We start from the raw sequence: 20,410 nt of genomic DNA, 5'->3' as shown, positions 1-20,410 counted from the left end.
CTCCGTAGTCGGAGGCGTGGCAGAACAGAAGAAGCCAAGGAAGTTGGATTGCGATTGGTTTTTACTTCGTGTTCCCGGAACTTAGTGGGCAACGCGCGAAGGCTGAAGGGAGCACGGTGGTCAGATTCTAAGTCTGTGCGACTGGAGGCGTCCGGAACCGGGGGAGCTACCATGCCTCGGTACGCTCAACTGGTTATGGGCCCCGCCGGCAGCGGGAAGGTAAGGATTTGGCAGGCGGAGGAGGGAAATGTCGAAGTTTGTGGGAGGTAGGGAGGTTCGCGTCCTGAGGGAAGGGCTGGAGGTTGGACTGGGGACCCTGAGACCTGGGCAGCTCGCTTCTGCAGCCTGGGCTTCACTGTCCTTTTTGTTGTTCTTTTGAAAGGAAATTAGTGATAGTTTCTAGTTTTTAATTGCATAATTAAGCCCCAGATACTGTGCTTAAACTATTTCCACAACAACCCCGTGAGTTAAGTCCTGTTACTCCTGCCGGTAAGGAAAATGAGACTTAAGTTTTTGTTCAAGATCGCACAGCTAGTAAGTGACGGCTGGAATTTGAATCCAGTTTTGTGTAACTCCAGAATCTGCCCGTGTCTTTAACCCAGGAGGTTAATTTAAGGTGGGGTCTCGTTAATCACTGTTTCTCAGAACTTCAGACGTGGACTTGTGGTGTACTTAGGAAATACGCCTGACATTAATGAACATTGAATCGTATATTGAGAAAGTCGCTCCCTTTTCAGTTTTCTTTCAGTTTGCATTGAGATGAAATCATCAGTTTGGTGCTAGTGTGTCTTCAGTTCAGTCACTCAGTCGTGTCTGACTCTTTGCAGCCCCATGAACCGCAGCATGCTAGGCCTCCCTCTCCATCACCAACTCCCGGAGTCCACCCAAACATATGTCCACTGTGTCGGTGATGCCATCCAACCATCTCATCCTCTGTCGTCCCTTTCTCCTCCAGCCTTCAATCTTTCCCAGCATCAGGGTCTTTTCAAATGAGTCAGCTCTCCTCATCAGGTGGCCAAGGTATTGGAGTTTCAGCTTCAACATCAGTCCCTCCAATGAACACCCAGGACTGATCTCCTTTAGGATGGACTGGTCGGATCTTCTTGCAGTCCAAGGGACTCCCAAGAGACTTCTCCAACACCACAGTTCAAAAGCATCAATTCTTCGGTGCTCAGCTTTCTTTAAGTCCAACTCTCACATCCATACATGACTACTGGAAAAACCATAGCTTTGACTAGATGGACGTTTGTTGTCAAAGTAATATCTCTGCTTTTTAATATGCTGTCTAGGTTGGTCATAACTTTCCTTCCAAGGAGCAAGCATCTTTTAATTTCATGGCTGCAGTCACCATCCGCAGTGATGTTGGAGCCCAGAAAAATAAAGTCAGCCACTGTTTCCCCATCTATTTGCCATGAAATGAGGGGACCAGATACCATGATCTTCATTTTCTGAATGTTGAGCTTTAAGCCAACTTTTTCACTCTCCTCTTTCACTTTCATCAAGAGGCTCTTTAGGTCTTTCTCACTTTCTGCCATAATGGTGGTGTCATCTGCATATCTGAGCCTATTGATATTTTTCCCGGCAATCTTGATTCCAGCTTCTGCTTCATCCAGCCTGGAATTTTGCATGATGTACTCTGCATATACATTAAATAAGCAGGGTGACAATATACAGCCTTGATGTACTCCTTTTCCTATTTGGAACCAGTCTGTTGTTCCATGTCCAGTTCTAACTGTTGCTTCCTGACCTGCATACAGGTTTCTCAAGAGGCAGGTCAGGTAGTCTGATATTCCTGTCTCTTTGAGAATTTTCCACAGTTTATTGTGATCCACACAGTCAAAGGCTTTGGCATAGTCAATAAAGCAAAAGTAGATGTTTTTCTGGAACTCTCTTGCTTTTTCGATGATCCAGTGGATGTTGGCAATTTGATCTCTGGTTCCTCTGCCTTTCCTAAAACCAGCTTGAACATCTGGAAGGTCACTGTTCACATATTGCTGAAGCCTGGCTTGGAGAATTTTGATCATTACTTTACAAGTGTGTGAGATGAGTGCAGTTGTGCGGTAGTTTGAGCATTCTTTGACATTACGTTTCTTTGTGTCTTCAACACGTCTTTAATTCTGCTCTTTTTTGAGAGCAGATCTTAGACTCAGAGCTTTTGACAGGCAATTATATTTACCTAGAACTAAAAATGTTTTAAAGTTGTGTTATCTTTTATGGTTATCTTCACGTTATGATAAGCATAGCTGTTTTTCTGGTTAGAGATACAGTTTTTTCTTGTAAGCAACTATTAAGGAAATCCTATTAGAGGCTCTTAAATATGGTAGAAATTGTGACTTTATTGATCAAATAACAGGAGTGTGGGAAACACTGGAATCTGTGAAAATGTTTTGTGGCTTCAGTTTTTAAGTTGACAAACTCGTTCCTCTGATTCTCGGCTTTTTCTGGGTGCAGGAGATACACATGTGACTATGGTATGACCCTTGCTTTCCTGGAGCCAGCAGTCTATTTGGGATGTGTATATGTGTGTTAGTTGCTCAGTCATGTCTGACTCTTTGTGACCCCATGGATGGTAGCCCACCAGGCTCCTCTGACCGTGGGATTCTCCAGGCAAGAATACTGGAGTGAATAGTAGACTACTATCACACTTATAGGTGACTAGTCAATTAAAATGCAATGTGATATGTAGAGAGGGCTCCTAGGCAGAGAGAACAGTGTGTGTCAAGTCACTGAGGAGAAAGATAAAAGCATGATAGAGGTTATTTTTATATTCTAGATTAACTTGCACACTGTGTTAAATAAGTATCTTTCTGTAAACTTTTGATGCTTACTATCAGAAATACTCTGGGGGATTGTGTAGTGACTAAAATACACACACAAAAATCCTTTCCCTGATGGAGTTTATTCAAACATATTAATCAATTAGAAATAATTATCAAGTACTTATTATGTACCAAGTACTGTTATAACTCCTGCGTGCATCTCAATTGCTCAATCATGTCCAGTTCTTTGAAACTCCATGGATCATAGCCCACCAGGCTCCTCTCTCCCTGGGATTTTTCAGGCAAGAATACTGGAGTGGGTTGCCATTTCCTTCTCCAGAGGATCTTCCAGACCCATCGATCAAACCCACGTCTCCTGCGTTGGCAGGCAGATTCTTTACCACTGAGCCACCTAGGAAGTATGTTATGGCCCCTAGGCTTATAAAACTGAATAAGACACATCCCTAACTTTCTTTATTTATTGGGAGTGTCAGGCAGCTTGTAGGATCTTAGTTCCCAGACCAGGTAGGGATCAAACCCTGCCCCAGCGGTGAAAGCACCGACTCCTAACCAGATTGCCAGGGAATTCCTGACACATCCCTGCCTTTAAATAGAGGGTGGGAGAGACAGACAAGTAGCCTTAATGTAGTATATGAGGGATGAAGAATTCTGTAAACCAGAAGGTGTAAACTGATAGCATATTGCCAGGCTGTTTATTGGCCTGATGTTCTCTCATCTTGGATTGTATTCCGCTGGCCTGGCAAGTGCATTGCTGTCCCTCAGCTCAGATACTCTCTTCTCAGATACATCATCCCTAACCAGCCTACCTAAAGCTTTGTTTGGACTGTACCAATCCTAGTGGAGACATCATGTGTTAGATGCTGCACAGTGTAATCAGAAAATTGCCCTTTAAATTCTGCTTGTTGCACATGAGAGCGGTAAGGAGCCTTAGTGATCATGGAAGCCATCACATTTAGAGACAAGAAAATGTAGGGAGAGAATGCAAAAGCACCTCCCCGTGAGTCCAAGCCAGGTCTGGATCCACAGCCCAGTCAGGTGTCCTGACTCCCAGCCTAATGCCTTTTAGCTTCTTGGTCAATGAAGGAATAGTTTTGGGCTTAGTAGACACTGCCCAAGGTGGGTGGAGAGTCCTTCTGGAGGTGGCGGGGTAAGCACTGGACTGAGCGTTGCTCTAACCCCTCGTGCCTTGTGATGTTACAGAGCACTTACTGTGCCACCATGGTGCAGCACTGCGAAGCCCTCAATCGGTCTGTCCAAGTTGTGAACCTAGATCCTGCAGCAGAGCATTTCAGCTATTCCGTGATGGCTGGTAAGTCCTGAGCAGAGCCTTCCCCCTCCTTCAGGAAAAATAGGAGAGTGGGGAGGCGGTGAGTGCTGGCTGCTGCACACAGAAGCTGAAAATTAATACAGCCTGGTCCCCTGCTTTCATGGTGAACAGCATGAGGCGGAATGTCATGTGGTGACATCATCTCATGTTGACGTGTGACAGTATCCTTTCTTAGTCTCTGATGTCGGAATGAAAAGTGAGTAGACTTTCCCTCACCACCGTTCCCTTCTGTTTTTTTCGTGTTTGATCCTGTTTGGTAAGTCTGTTTTACTGCTGATCGTACTATACTATAAGTGAGCAAGCTTTAAGTGTTTGGTTATGTCTTTTAATCTTTTAATTTATTCAGATGTCTACTGGGCACTTGCTTTATGCTGGACACCAGAGTCATAGCAGAGAACAACACAGATATTCTCTCTGTCTTTGTGGGCCTTTTAGCAAAGGAAATAAACAAAATGATAAAATCGGTTGCAGATTGTGATAAGTGCTGCTATAGGCTGATGTGAAGAAATAACTAGGGAAGAGTGCTGTAGGTGGCATAGTCAGGGACGACATCTCTGAGGAGGGGCTATTAGGGCCTAGACCTGAAGATGGTAACATGCTCACCAAGCTGGCGAAAGGCTTTCCAAGACAAAGGAACGTCAAGGTCAATATATAGCCGAGAGATGGGAAAGGGTTTGGTGTGTTCTGGAAAAAGCAAAGGTGTTGATGAGCTGGGGCATAAGAAATGAAGGAAAGAGATGGGTAGTAGCTAGTAGGACAAGAGGAGTATGGCTTCTATCCTGTTTTTTCACCCTGTTAGTCTGTTTGGGATGCTGTAACAAAATACTACAGACTGGGTGGCTTCTAAACAACAGAAATGGATTTCTCACAGTTTTGGAGGCTGGAAGCCCAAGATTAGGGCGCTGCCAGCATGGCCCTCCTCCACTTGTAGACTGACGACTTCTCACTGTGTCCTCATATGATGGAAGTGGGCGAGGGATCTCTTGGTACCTCTTTTATGAGAGCACTGATCCCATTCATCTTCCCAAAGTCCCACCAATTAATATCATCACCCTGGGCATTAGGTTTTCAGCATGAGTTTTAGAGGGACACAAATACTCATAAGGGAATTCCCTACCAGTGGGTAGGACTCCATATTGCCATCACAGGGGCATAGATTAGACCCCTGAAGGCTGCGTGCCGCAGAGCCAAAAAAAAAAAGCAAACCCAAAAAACCCCCTAGCACCTTTCAACTGTGAAACGCCATTAGAGAGTTTCCAGCAGGGGAGAGGACTGACATCTGATTTATGTTTTTAAAAATATCTCTGGCTCTCAGATGAAAAATAAACTCGAGAGAGTCAAGAGTAGAAGGGGGACTGGGGTGGTCATGGTGAACATACAAAGGTACAGACAGGTATCGGTTCAGTTCAGTTGCTCAGTCATGTCTGACTCTTTGTGACCCCATGAATCGCAGCACGCCAGGCCTCCCTGTCCATTACCGACTCCCGGAGTTTACTCAAACTCATGTCCATTGAGTCGGCTCCCTGTCCATCACCAACTCCCGGAGTTTACTCAAACTCATGTCCATTGAGTTGGTGATGCCATCCAGCCATCTCATCCTCTGTCGTCCTCTTCTCCTCCTGTCCCCAATTCCTCCCAGCATCAGAGTCTTTTCCAATGAATCAATTCTTTGCGTGAGGTGGCCAAAGTATTGGAGTTTCAGCTTTAGCATCAGTCCTTCCACTGAACACCCAGGACTGATCTTCTTTAGAATGGACTGGTTGGATCTCCTTGCAGTCCAGGGGACTCTCAAGAGAGTCTTCTCCAACACCACAGTTCAAAAGCATCAATTCTTTGGTGCTCAGCTTTCTTCACCGGAGAAAGCAATGGCACCCCAATCCAGTACTCTTGCCTGGAAAATCCCATGGACGGAGGAGCCTGGTAGGCTGCAGTCCATGAGGTCGCTAAGAGTTGGACACGACTGAGCGACTTCACTTTGACTTTTCACTTTCATGCATTGGAGAAGGAAATGGCAACCCACTCCAGTGTTCTTGCCTGGAGAATCCCAGGGACGGGGGAGCCTGGTGGGCTGCCGTCTGTGGGGTTGCACAGAGTCAGACACGACTAAAGTGACTTAGCAGCAGCAGCAGCAGCTTTCTTCACAGTCCAACTCTCACATCCATACACGACCACTGGAAAAACCATAGCCTTGACTAGACGGACCTTTGTTGGCAAAGTAATGTCTCTGCTTTTGAATATGCTATCTAGGTTGGTCATAACTTTCCTTCCAAGGAGTAAGCGTCTTTTTTAATTTCATGGCTGCAGACAGGTATATATTTTGCAAATAGAATTAGCAGCATTTTGTGGGAGATTGAACTAAAAAGGTTGGAAGAAAGGGAGGGATCAAGAGTCACTGTTAGGTTTCTGACTTGAGCTGTTGAGTGCATGATCCTGTTTATTGGGAAGGAAGACAAGTCAGTGTAGGATCATCTTATATATATATATTTAAATATGTTTATTTTGGTTACATTGGATCTTTGTTGCTTTGTGAGAGCTTTCTCTAGTTGCAGTGAGTAGGGGCTACTCTTCATTGTGGTGCTTGGGCTTCTCATTGTGGTGGTTTCTTGGTTGTGGAGCACAGGCTTTGGCCATCTGGACTCAGTAGTTGCTCCATGTGGGATCTTCTTGGACCAGGGATCGAACTCATGTCCCCTACATTGGCAGGTGGATTCTCAGCTATTGCTTCACCAGAGAAACCCCGGCCCATCAAATTAAGAAATGGAATTGGTTTTCTTTGTTTGATTTTGTTTTACTTGCTTATCAGTTCAGTTCAGTTCTGTCGCTCAGTCGTGTCTGACCCTTTGTAACCTCATGGACTGCAGCACGCCAGGCTTCCCTGTCCATCACCAACTCGCGGAACTTGCTCAAACTCATGTCCATTGAGTCGGTGATGCCATCCAACCATCTCATCCTCTGTCATCCCTTCTCCTCCTGCCTTCAATCTTTCCCAGCATCAGGATCTTTTTGAATGAGTCAGTTCTTCCCATCAGGTGGCCAAACTATTGGAGTTTCTGCTTCAGCATTAGTCCTTTCAATGAATATTCAGGACTGATTTCCTTTAGGATTGACTGGTTTGATCTCCTTGCAGCCCAAGGGACTCTCTCAAGAGTCTTCAACAGCATCAATTTTTTGGTGCTCAGCTTACTTTATGGTCCAGCTCTAACATCCATACATGACTACTAGAAAAACCATAGCTCTGACTAGATGGACCTTTGTTGGCAAAGTAATGTCTCTACTTTTTAATATGCTGTCTAAGTTTGTCATTGAGCCCATCTTTGCATGAAATGTTCCCTTGGTATCTCTAATTTTCTTGAAGAGATCTCTAGTCTTTCCCATTCTGTTGTTTTCTTCTATTTCTTTGCATTGATCGCTGAGGAAGGCTTTCTTCTCTCTCCTTGCTATTCTTTGGAACTCTGCATTCAGATGCTTATATCTTTCCTTTTCTCCTTTGCTTTTTGCTTCTCTTCTTTTCACAGCTATTTGTAAGGCCTCCTTAGACAGCCATTTTGCTTTTTTGCATTTCTTTTCCATGGGGATGGTCTTAATCCCTGTCTCCTATACAGAGTCATGAACCTCCATCCATAGTTCATCAGGCACTCTATCAGATCTAGGCCCTTAAATCTATTTCTCACTTCCACTGTATAATCATGAGGGATTTGATTTAGGTCACACCTGAATGGTCTAGTGGTTTTCCCCACTTTCTTCAAGTTAAGTCTGAATTTGGCAATAAGGAGTTCATGATCTGAGCCACAGTCAGCTCCCGGTCTTGTTTTTGCTGACTGTGTAGAGCTTCTCCATCTTTGGCTGCAAAGAATATAATCAATCTGATTTCGGCATTGACCATCTGATGATGTCCATGTGTAGAGTCTTCTCTTGTGTTGTTGGAAGAGGGTGTTTGCTATGACCAGTGCATTCTCTTGGCAAAATTCTATTAGCCTTTGCCCTGCTTCATTCCGTATTCCAAGGCCAAATTTGCCTGTTACTCCAGGTGTTTCTTGACTTCCTACTTTTGCATTCCCGTCCACTATAATGAAAAGGACATCTTTTTTGGGTGTTAGTTCTAAAAGGTCTTGTAGGTCTTCATAGAACCGTTCAGCTTCAGCTTCTTCAGCATTACTGGTTGGGGCATAGGCTTGGATTACTGTGGTACTGAATGGTTTGCCTTGGAAACGAACAGAGATCATTCTGTCATTTTGAGACTGCATTCAAGTACTGTATTTTAGACTCTTCATTGAACCTGATGGCTACTCCATTTCTTCTAAGGGATTCCTGTGCACAGTAGTAGATCTAATGGTCATCTGAGTTAAATTCACCCATTCCAGTCCATTTTAGTTTGCTAATTCCTAGAATGTCGATGTTCACTCTTGCCATCTCCCATTTGTCCACTTCCAATTTGCCTTGATTCATGGACCTGACATTCCAGGTTCCGATGCAATATTGCTCTTTACAGCATTGATCCTTGCTTCTATCACCAATCACATCCACAACTGGGTGTCGTTTTTGCTTTGGCTTCATCCCTTCATTCTTTCTGGAGTTATTTCTCCACTGATCTCCAGTAGTAATTTGGGCACCTTCCAACCTGGGGAGTTCCCCTTTCAGTATTCTATCATTTTGCCTTTTCATACTGTTCATGGGGTTCTCAAGTCAAGAATACTGAAGTGGTTTGCCATTCCCTTCTCCAGTGGACTACATTCTGTCAGACGTCTCCACCATGACCCGTCCGTCTTGGGTCGCCCCACACGGCATGGCTTAGTTTCATTGAGTTAGACAAGGCTGTGGTCCTAGTGTGATTAGAATGACTAGTTTTCTGTGATTATGGTTTCAGTGTGTCTGCCCTCTGATGCCCTCTCGCAACACCTACCATCTTACTTGGGTTTCTCTTACCTTGGACTTGGGATGGTATGGACCTAACAGAAGCAGAAGATATTAAGAATAGGTGGCAAGAATACACAGAACTGTACAAAAAAGAGCTTCACGACCCAGATAATCACGATGGTGTGATCACTGACGTAGAGCCAGACATCCTGGAATGGGCCTTAGAAAGAATCACTACGAACAAAGCTAGTGGAGGTGATGGAATTCCAGTTGAGCTGTTTCAAATCCTGAAAGATGATGCTGTGAAAGTGGTACAGTCAATATGTCAGCAAATATGGAAAACTCAGCAGTGGCCACAGGACTGGAAAAGGTCAGTTTTCATTCTAATCCCAAAGAAGTGAAGTGAAGTCGCTCAGTCGTGTCCGACTCTTTGCGACCCCGTGAACTGTAGCACACCAGGCTCCTCCGTCCTTAGGATTCTCCAGGCAAGAATACTGGAGTGGGTTGCCATTTCCTTCCCCAGGGGAACTTCCCGACCCAGGGATCGAACCCAGGTCTCCTGCATTTCAGGCAGATGCTTTAACCTCTGAGCCACCAGGAAACCCAAAGAAAGGCAATGCCAAAGAATGCTGAAACTGCCACACAATTGCACTCATCTCACATGCTAGTAAAGTAATGCTCAAAATTCTCCAAGACAGGCTTCAGCAGTACATGAACCATAAACTTCCAGATGTTCAAGCTGCTTTTAGGAAAGGCACAGGAACCAGAGATCAAATTGCCAACATCCGCTGGATCATGGAAAAAGCAAGAGAGTTCCAGAAAAATATCTATTTCTGCTTTATTGACTATGCCAAAGCCTCTGACTGTGTGGATCACAATAAACTGTGGAAAATTCTGAAAGAGATGGGAGTACCAGACCACCTGACCTGCCTCTTGAGACACCTATATGCAGGTCAGGAAGCAACAGTTAGAACTGGACACGGAACAACAGACTGGTTCCAAATAGGAAAAGGAGTAGATCAAGGCTGTATATTGTCACCCTGCTTATTTAACTTATATGCAGAGTACATTAGGAGAAACGCTGGGCTGGAAGAAACACAAGCTGGAATCAAGATTGCCGGGAGAAATATCAGTAACCTCAGATATGCAGATGACACCACGCTTATGGCAGAAAGTGAAGAGGAACTCAAAAGCCTCTTGAAGAAAGTGAAAGAGGAGAGTGAAAAGTTGGCTTCAAGGTCAACATTCAGAAAACGAAGATCATGGCATCTGGTCCCATCACTTCATGGCAAATAGATGGGGAAACAGTGGAAACAGGGTCAGACTTTATTTTTGGAGGCTCCAAAATCACTGCAGATGGTGATTGCAGCCATGGAATTAAAAGATGCTTCCTCCTTGGAAGGAAAGTTATGATCAACCTAGATAGCATATTCAAAAGCAGAGATATTACTTTGCCAGCAAAAGTCCGTCTAGTCAAGGCTATGGTTTTTCCTGTGGTCATGTATGGATGTGAGAATTGGACTGTGAAGAAAGATGAGCACAGAAGAACTGAGGCTTTTGAACTGTGGTGTTGGAGATGAGTCCTGAGAGTCCTTTGGACTGCAAGAAGATCCGACCAGTCCATCCTAAAGGAGATCAGTCCTGGGTGTTCATTGGAAGGACTGATGCTGAAGCTGACATTCCAATACTTGGACCACCTCATGCAAAGAGTTGACTCATTGGAAAAGACTCTGATGCTGGGAGGGATTGAGGGCAGGAGGAGAAGGGGACGACAGAGGATGAGATGGCTGGATGGCATCACTGACTTGATGGATATGAGTTTGAGTGAACTCTGGGAGTTGGTGATGGACAGGGAGGCCTGGCGTGCTGCAATTCATGGGGTCACAAAGAGTGGAACATAAGTGAGCGACAGACTGAACTGAGGTTTCTCATAGCTTTTCTTCCAAGGAGCAAGTGTTTTTTAATTTCATGGCTGCAGTCACCATCTGCAGTGATTTTGGAGCCCCAAAAAAGTCTGTCCCTGTTTCCATTGTTTCCCCATCTATTTGCCATGAAGTGATGGGACCAGATGCCATGATCTTAGTTTTCTGAATGTTGAGTTTTAAGCCAACTTTTTCATTCTCCACTTTCACTTTCATCAAGAGACTCTTCAGTTCCTCTTTGCTTTCTGCCAAAAGGATGGTGTCATCTGCATATCTGAGGTTATTGGTATTTCTCCTGACACTCTTGATTCCAGCTTGTGCTTCATCCAGCCTGGCATTTTGCATGATGTACTCTGTATATACATTAAAGAAGCAGGGTGACAATATACAGCCTTGATGCACTTCTTTCCCAGTTTGGAACCAGTCCCTTGTTCCATGTCTGGTTCTAACTGTTGCTTCTTGACCTGCATACAGATTTCTCAGGAGGCCAGTAAGGTGGTCTGGTGTTCCCATCTCTTTAAGAATTTTCCACAGTTTATTGTTATTCACACAAAGGCTTTGGCATAGTCAATAAAGCAAAAGTAGATGTTTTTCTGAAACTCTCTTACTATTTCGATGATCCAGCAGATGTTGGCAATTTGATCTCTGGTTCCTCTGCCTTATCTAAAACCAGTGTGAACCTCTTGAAGTTCACAGTTCACGTACTATTGAAGCCTGGCAATTTTGAGCATTACTTTACTAGCGTGTGAGAGGAGTGCAATTATGCAGTAGTTTGAGCATCTTTGGCATCTTTGGCATTGCCTGTCTTTGGGATTGGAATGAAAGCTTACCTTTTCCAGTCCTGTGGCCGCTGCTGAGTTTTCCACATTTGCTGGCATATTGAGTGCAGCACTTTGACAGCATCATCTTTTAGGACTTCTTTTAGCTGGAATTCCATCACCTCCACTAGCTTTGTTTGTAGTGATGGTTCCTAAGGCCCACTTGGCTTCACACTCCAGGATATCTGGGTCTAGGTGAGTGATCACACCATTGTTGTTATTTTGGACATTAAAATCTTTTTTGTACAGTTCTTTTGTGTATTCTTCCCATCTTTTCTTAATATCTTCTGCTTCTGTTAGGTCCATACCATTTCTGTCCTTTATTGTGCCCATCTTTGCATGAAATGTTTCCTTGGTTTCTCAATTTTCTTAAATAGATCTCTAGTCTTTCCTATTCTGTTGTTTTCCTCTATTTCTTTGCATTGATCACTGAGGAAGCCTTTCTTATTTCTCCTTGCTGTTCTTTGAAACTCTGCATTCAGATGGGTATATCTTTCCTTTTCTTCATTGCTTTTTGCTTCTCTTCTTTTCTCCACTATTTGTAAGGCCTCCTCAGACAACCATTTTGCCTTTTTGCACTTCTTTTTCTTGAGGATGGTCTTGATCATTGCCTCTATACAATGTCACAAACCTCTGTCCATAAGTTTAAGAATAGTTACCTTAGGACAGAAAATGAGGAGGAACTAAAAAGCCTCTTGAAGAAAGTGAAAGAGGAGAGTGAAAAAGTTGGCTTCAAGGTCAACATTCAGAAAACTAAGATCATGGCATCTGGTCCCATCACTTCATGGCAAATAGATGGGGAAACAGTGGAAACAGTGTCAGACTTTATTTTTGGGGGCTCCAAAATCACTGCAGATGGTGATTGCAGCCATGAAATTAAAAGACGCTTACTCCTTGGAAGAAAAGTTATGACCAACCTAGATAGCATATTGAAAAGCAGAGACATTACTTTGACAACAAATGTCCATCTAGTCAAAGCTATGGTTTTTCCAGTGGTCATGTATGGATGTGAGAGTTGGACTGTGAAGAAAACTGAGTGCTGAAGAATTGATGCTTTTGATCTGTGGTGTTGGAGAAGACTCTTGAGAGTCCGTTGGACTGCAAGGAGATCCAACTAGTCCATCCTGAAGGAGATCAGCCCTGGGATTTGCTTGGAGGGAATGATGCTAAAGCTGAAACTCCAGTACTTTGGCCACCTCATGCAAAGAGTTGACTCATTGGAAAAGACTTTGATGCTGGGAGGGATTGGGGGCAGGAGGAGAAGGGGACGACAGAGGATGAGATGGCTGGATGGCATCACTGACTCGATGCACGTGAGTCTGAGTGAACTCCGGGAGTTGGTGATGGACAGGGAGGCCTGGCATGCTGCGATTCATGGGGTCGCCAAGAGTCAGACACGACTGAGCGACTGAACTGAACTGAATGTATATTCACGTTGTTCAAACTGTAAAAGACACAAGGAGTAAATATGCAGGTAAATGTCTTCCTCCTAGCTCTGGGTCCTGGAAAGTGGCTTCCCTCCCTCGAGGCAGCCAGTGTTGCTAATTTCTGGGGTATCTTTCCACAGTCTATGCATGTAAAATCAAATGTATATATATGTATACGTAGTAAATTTTTGTGTTTTATTTTTTAACACAAATGATAGCATTCTAACACAGAGTTTTGCACTTTTCACTTAACAGTATACCTGGGAGACTATATGACATCAGTACTTAAAGAACTTCTTTTTGTGGCTGCACAGTATTCCATAATCTGGCTGTACAAAGATGCATTTAATTTGTTTCCATGGACACTACTACAGTTAATAGTCATGGACAGAAATCATCTCATACATGTGAGTTGTTATATAATTGTTAATTATCACCAGTGAGGATGATGCTCTTGTGTTCTGGGCCTGTCTCTTGTTTTCAGACATCCGAGAACTGATTGAGGTGGATGATGTGATGGAGGACAATACTCTGCAGTTTGGTCCCAATGGAGGATTGGTATTTTGCATGGAGTACTTTGCCAATAATTTTGACTGGCTAGAGAACTGTCTTGGCCATGTAGAAGATGACTACATCCTTTTTGATTGTCCAGGTAAGTCAGCAATTTGAATGTGTCATTTTACTTGAGATCATGGTCTTTCAGTCCTCAGTGGAGACAGTGAAGTTAGCATTCGTAGCTCTAAACCCTGCTGCAGTAAAGTACCATTCGCTCATTCATCATCTCTTATTCATTCACCGAGTTTGCTGAGTGCTTATTTTGTTCACTGGAAATACCTAAAGAACAAAGTAGCCATGGTCTCTGCCCTCAGGGAGTTCATAGGAAAGTGGGAATGCTAGGCAGTATACATCAGAAATCACCCAAATGATTATTTAATATTTGTGACAGGCTCCTCACAGGAGTAGCACCGACCATCACGCAGCAGGGAGGTGGGAGGTTTCTGACTAAGTAGCATGTGAGCCAGGCCATAGGGTGAGGCGAGGGAGACTGTGCTCCAGGCAGAAAGCGTGGGCTGAAGACCTTGAGGCAGAAAGGAGCCAGGTGGATTTGAGGCGCCCAGTAAACAAAGGGAAGTGTCCTGAGATGAGACTGGTAGGGGCAAAGGATCACACTGACTTTTCAAGCCAAATCATGAATTTTAGACTTGAGCCTAACCTAGTTTTGATAATTTGTGACTCTCATATTTTTCCCTTTTTTTTTCTTTATTTTAATTGGGAAATCACTTAACAATATTGTGTTGGTTTCCCCTTTGTTTTTAATTAAACACACACATCCACAGAAAAGTGCAGACGTCATAAGTGTACAACCTGATGAATATTCCCAAACCTAACACACCTTCACAGTACTTGCTTTTAATTAGCTAAAACAGAAGTGTGAAGAAGCTCACTTTCTACATAAAACTGAATAGTTTCCTTGGGATTCTCTTGGTATTGTGATTGCTTTAAGAGCCTGTAAGACCCCTTAAAAGTTGAACAAATTACCAACAGAGGTTGACTTCCTTTTTTTAAATTTTCTCAGCTGTCTTATGGCAAAATTTTTTTCTGTACTTTGATAATTTATCTTGTGTCCTGATTGTAACAGTCTTGTAATGTTCTCCATGTAGGTCAGATTGAGTTGTACACTCACCTGCCTGTGATGAAACAGCTGGTCCAGCAGCTGGAACAGTGGGAGTTTCGAGTCTGTGGAGTTTTTCTTGTTGATTCTCAGTTCATGGTGGAGTCATTCAAGGTTTGAGAATATATCTGTTGTCAATTCTTTGGTCATGGGTACAGGCAGATGGCAATCTCCTTTAATTGTTTTTTGATTCTGGATATTTCCCAAACTATACTCCAGAGTTATTTAGTATCCCTTATTATTAAATTATTATAATTTTTTGGGGGGCCATGCTTTCTGGCATGCAGGATCTTAGTTCCCTGACAGGGGATTGAACTCTGCCTCCTGAAGTGGAAGCACTGAGTCTTAACCACTGGATCACCAAGGAAGTTGCTATAATAATGTATTTTAAAATTTATATGGTAAATTATACTATATAGATTTGAGAGTACTACTTATGAATAAAATTAGGCAGATGTGTGCATATATACATGTTTTTCTGATAATGGTTTGTCTAGTTTATGAACTATCTAAAACAAACTTTACTTCTCATTAGTAGCCCCTAAGGAATACCAGACCACCTGACCTGCCTCTTGGGAAACCTATATGCAGGTCAGGAAGCAACAGTTAGAATTGGACATGGAACAACAGACTGGTTCTAAATAGGAAAAGGAGTACATCAAGGCTGTATATTGTCACCCTGCTTATTTAGCATATATGCAGAGTGCATCATGAGAAATGCTGGGCTGGAGGAAGCACAAGCTGGAATCAAGATTGCTGGGAGAAATATCAATAACCTCAGATATGCAGATGACACCACCCTTATGGTAGAAAGTGAAGAGGAACTCAAAAGCCTCTTGATGAAAGTGAAAGAGGAGAGTGAAAAAGTTGGCTTCAAGGTCAACATTCAGAAAACTAAGATCATGGCATCTGGTCCCATCACTTCATGGCAAATAGATGGGGAAATAGTGGAAACAGGGTCAGACTTTATTTTTGGAGGCTCCAAAATCACTGCTGATGGTGATTGCAGCCATGAAATTAAAAGACGCTTCCTCCTTGGAAGGAAAGTTATGATCAACCTAGATAGCATATTAAAAAGCAGAGATATTACTTTGCCAACAAAGGTCCATCTAGTCAAGGCTATGGTTTTTCCTGTGGTCATGTATGGATGTGAGAGTTGGACTGTGAAGAAAGCTGAGCCCTGAAGAATTGATGCTTTTGAACTGTGGTGTTGGAGAAGACTCCTTGGACTGCAAGGAGATCCCAGCCAGTCCATCCTAAAGGAGACCAGACCTGAGTGTTCATTGGAAGGACTGATGCTGAGGCTGAAACTCCAATACTTTGGCCACCTCATGTGAAGAGCTGACTCATTTGAAAAGACCCTGATGTTGGGAGGGATTGGGGGCAGGAGGAGAAAGGGATGACAGAGGATGAGATGGCTGGATGGCATCACTGACTCGATGGACATGAGTTTGAGTGAACTCCGGGAGTTGGTGATGGACAGAGAGGTCTGGCATGCTGTGATTCATGGGGTCGCAGAGTCGGACACAAGTGAATGACTGAACTGAACTGAGCTGAAGGAATATTTGATGGGAATGATTAAAGATATCATCTAAATTGAGATTTGTGATCACTGTTGTTTATATCTACATTTTCCCATCTCATCCTCACCCTGGGAAACCAGGAGTCAACCATCTGATTAGTGAAATGTCCTGTCTTTAGAATTAGCCCCTCTTTTGCTTAGGCCAGTTTTGCTCAGAGAGGAGCAGAAACCTCTCTTTTGCGCAGAGAGACCAGGGAACTTTCGTCATACAAAGTTAATTCATCTTCCCTTTTCTGTTTCCTCTTTCAGTTTATTTCTGGCATTTTGGCAGCCCTGAGTGCTATGATCTCTCTAGAAATTCCTCAAGTTAACATCATGACGAAAATGGATCTGCTGAGTAAAAAAGCCAAAAAGGAAATTGAGAAGTGAGTTCATTTCCGCTATCATCACATCTCTGTTGCTGAGATGAACCCTCAAAGCGTCATTTAGATGTGAGGCTATAAAACTAGTTTCCTGATTTATTCTTGCTTTTGTTTATGTCTTCTTTCTCACTTTTAAAGGTTTCTAGATCCAGACATGTATTCTTTATTAGATGACTCTACAGGTGACTTAAGGAGCAAAAAATTCAAAAAATTGACTAACGCTATATGTGGACTGGTAAGCTTTTGAAGTTGTTGAGTTTTGTTTTTAATGGCCTTGTCAGGTGTTTATCAGCATCCATTCAGTGGCCACCATTTTGGAAAGCACAGTCCAACCCTAGTCCCTTGCAAAGGGGGGAGGGTGGGAGTCTGTGGACTGGCTGGTCAGCAGTTGAATTTAGAAGCAGTCATTGGCAATAGCCAGTACATTAAATGACATACCTATTATTCCAAGCTGTTTTGGGAGTTCAGAACTGTCTTTGTCCTTATGAAATTTCCAGTGGTTTTTGAATTCAGGTAAATGCCTATGAAACAGTGTCTAGTTAAGTGTTGTAGTTGATCTGAGGTCAGAAAAATCAGTATAGATTTGCTGTTGTTTTGTCTCTGTCTGTCCCTCCTCCCCACAGCGCACACACAGCTGATTTTAATCAGAAGTTGTAAATGGTTATAAAACTCAAATATACTTTGAAAATTATTTTATACCTCAGAATGACCTTTTCTGAAATCCTCAACTTGTAGATTGATGACTACAGCATGGTTCGATTTTTGCCTTACGATCAGTCAGATGAAGAAAGCATGAACATTGTATTACAGCATATTGATTTTGCCATCCAGTATGGAGAAGACTTGGAATTTAAAGAACCGAAGGTAATTTCTGGTTTGGGGTGTTACTGCCTATTTGTAAAAGTGTTTACCAGCACTCTGACCTCCTGCATAATCCCAGCAAGTCTAAATTTTATCTTCATGGTGGCAGTACACTAGGCTGTTCTAGGTAATCTTTGAAATTGGCACTGTGCTAAACAAGCAATACCAGTTTTACTCTGCCTTTCATTGAGTTAGTACATATTACTCAGTTGGGTCCAACTCTCTGCGACCCTGTGGACTGTAGCCTGCCAGGCTCCTCTGTCCATGGGAGTCTCCAGGCAAGAATACTAGAGTGGGTTGCCATGCCCTCCTCCAAGGAATCTTCCCATCCTAGGGATTGAACCCAGGTCTCCCGAATTCCAGGAGGATTCTTTACTGTCTGGGCCACCAGGGACTCCCCATAAGCCTTTTATCACATATCTGGAAACATTCTATCCATCATTGCTTTTGTTATTATTGATTACTGTGAAGAACACCTGGAGCTGATGCTGGGCCTTAGCTCTTTATAGAGCATTGCTTAAAAACAGTAAGCACATATTAGGCCTAACTAAGGAGAAATGAATGTATTTTCTTCTTTTTTTAAAAATTTTATTTATTTGGCTGTGCTGCATGCAGGATCGTTTTTAGTTGTGGCATGTGAACTCTTAATTGCAGCATGTGGTATCTAGTTCCTTGACCAAGAATCGAACCTGGGCCCCCTGCATTTGGAGTGCAGATTCTTAGCCACTGTACCATCAGGGAAGTTCTGAATTAAATGTATTTTGTATCTTGTGTTTCCTTGGTGTCAGGAACATGAAGATGAGTCTTCTTCTATGTTTGACGAATATTTTCAAGAACACCAGAATGAATGAAGAATTTATTTAAAAAGTAACTATATGTGTGAGGAGCTTGTGGCTGAACTCCCAGAACCTGCTTTTAGGAATGCTAGAGAAAGCTACTTATTTAATGAAAAAAATAATACTTGACTCTTTATCAGCAGTCATCAACATGCCTGAATCAAGTTCTTAGGTATTCTGAAAGTGCTTCTGGTTAAAGTGGTATCGTTTGGTATTATTTTAACAGCATCAATTTAGATTTTAAAAGTTGAAGTTGAATGTACATAGATTTGTATATATAATATAAATTAGGACCTGGGGTACAGTTAAGACCAGTCTACTTTTAATTTCACTGTTGATCTTTGTTATTTTTGAAGTTTTTTTTGAGGGACAGGAATTATTGTAACAAAATATACATTATGTGTCCAGAGAAATAAAATCTGGAAGGATAGAGATAAGACCATTGTTTATTAGTAGCTTCTAGTTTTCCTACACTGAAAATGTATTATTTGTGTAATTAAAAAATGAAAAAAGTAACTATGTCTTAAGATATATATAAATAAAAGAAAAATAGCACCAACTTTTCATCACACTCTTGTTTTCCAATCAGAATTTGAAATACTCAACTAAGGCAAATTTTTGAATGAGTAAATTTCCCCAAGTGTCAAAATGTAGGCAGTGACTTTGTTTTTTAAAATGTGGTTTATAGTCTCTGAGCACTTTTAAAATATATACTTTGCTTTAATAACAAATGCACACAAAAATGCAAAAGACATAATTTTTTCTTTTTACCTTCTTGCCACATTGTGTTGTTTATTTTCAGTATTTCTAAGTTCATTTGTGATAGGTACTGGGAAATGGCTAATCAGTCAACAGATACTTCTCCAGCACCCGCTAATAACCCAGACACTGCTAACGGAAAGCAGAATCTCTTTCATTTAATCCTCACAGCAGGTCTAGGTTCCATTGGTGTTGGATCTTCCTACTGATGCAGATCAAGTCCCTGTAGAAAACCTGCAACTCGGGTTAAATTTTTAATCATTCTTGGGCCTGGATAGCAGAAGTACGCCTACAGTGTCAAATTTGATCCATTTTCATTAAAGATGTAAAGTGTGAGGAGCCATAGCTATCAGGGGTAACTGATAGCAATGTGCCTGGGGGCCCAAGCTGGGGGCAAGAGTTGGGTATTAGCACCATAATCTGCTGGTGTGAGCTAATTCTCACAGGGGCACTTAGGAGAACATCAGTAGTAGACAACATGAGGCCAGACTGGGCTGCTTAGGGAATTCTTCTAAGTCCTAGTTCAGTTCAGTCGCTCAGTCGTGTCCGACTCTTTGCAACCCCATGGACTGCAGCACACCAGGCCTCCTGGAGTTTACTCAAACTCATGTCCCCTGAGTCGGTGATGCCATCCAACCATCTCATCTTCTGTCATCCTCTGCTCCTCCTGCCTTCAGTCTTTCCCACCATCAGGGTCTTTTCCAGCTCTTCACATCAGGTGGCCAAAGTATTGGGGTTTCAGCTTCAGCATCAGTCCTTCCAGTGAACACTCAGGACTGATGTCCTTTAGGATGGACTGGTTGGATCTCCTTGCAGTCCAAGAGACTCTCAAGAGTCTTCTCCAACACCACAGTTCAAAAGCATCAATTCTTCAGTGCTCAGCTTTCTTTATAGTCCAACTCTCACATCCATGCATGACTACTGGAAAAACCATAGCCTTGACTAGATGGCCCTTTGTTGGCAAAGTAATGTCTCTGCTTTTTAATACGCTGTCTATGTTGATCATAACTTTTCTTCCAAGGAGCAAGCATCTTTTAATTTCATGGCTGCAGTCACCACCTTCAGTGATTTTGGAACCCCCCAAAATAAAGTCTGTCACTGTTGCCACTGTTTCCCCATCTATTTGCCATGAAGTGATGGGACCAGATGCCATGATCTTCGTTTTCTGAATGTTGACCTTTAAGCCAACTTTTTCACTCTCCTCTTTCAC

At 42.8% G+C, this 20,410-nt stretch overlaps 1 protein-coding gene across 2 annotated transcripts; it reads left to right on the top strand.

Moving 5' to 3' along the window:
• The first annotated feature begins 57 nt into the window (after positions 1-57).
• GPN3 (GPN-loop GTPase 3) lies at positions 58-18,867 on the top strand. 2 transcript variants are annotated; one of them, XM_068989995.1, is made up of 8 exons: positions 58-219; positions 3,981-4,089; positions 13,613-13,780; positions 14,790-14,914; positions 16,632-16,747; positions 16,883-16,979; positions 17,480-17,608; positions 18,394-18,867. In XM_068989995.1, the coding sequence occupies exons 1-8, from the start codon at positions 172-174 to the stop codon at positions 18,454-18,456; spliced, it is 855 nt and encodes a 284-aa protein (XP_068846096.1). In that variant the 5' UTR covers positions 58-171; the 3' UTR covers positions 18,457-18,867. The 2 variants fall into 2 exon arrangements, with proteins under 2 accessions (XP_068846096.1, XP_068846095.1); XM_068989994.1 differs by having other exon boundaries at positions 58-249.
• Positions 18,868-20,410: the final 1,543 nt, after the last annotated feature.

This window comes from Capricornis sumatraensis, chromosome 17 (assembly GCF_032405125.1).
Source record: "Capricornis sumatraensis isolate serow.1 chromosome 17, serow.2, whole genome shotgun sequence".
Classification (NCBI taxonomy): Eukaryota; Metazoa; Chordata; class Mammalia; order Artiodactyla; family Bovidae; genus Capricornis; species Capricornis sumatraensis.
The sequence above is the reverse complement of the archived record's forward strand: the minus strand, read 5'-3'. Positions and strand labels throughout refer to the sequence as shown.

Coding starts and splice junctions, on each gene's coding strand:
- GPN3 (XM_068989994.1), top strand. CDS start 172: ATGCCTCGGTACGCTCAACTGGTTATGGGCCCCGCCGGCAGCGGGAAG. Junction 4,090..13,612: donor CAGCTATTCCGTGATGGCTG/GTAAGTCCTGAG, acceptor TCTTGTTTTCAG/ACATCCGAGAACTGATTGAG. Junction 16,748..16,882: donor GCCAAAAAGGAAATTGAGAA/GTGAGTTCATTT, acceptor TCACTTTTAAAG/GTTTCTAGATCCAGACATGT.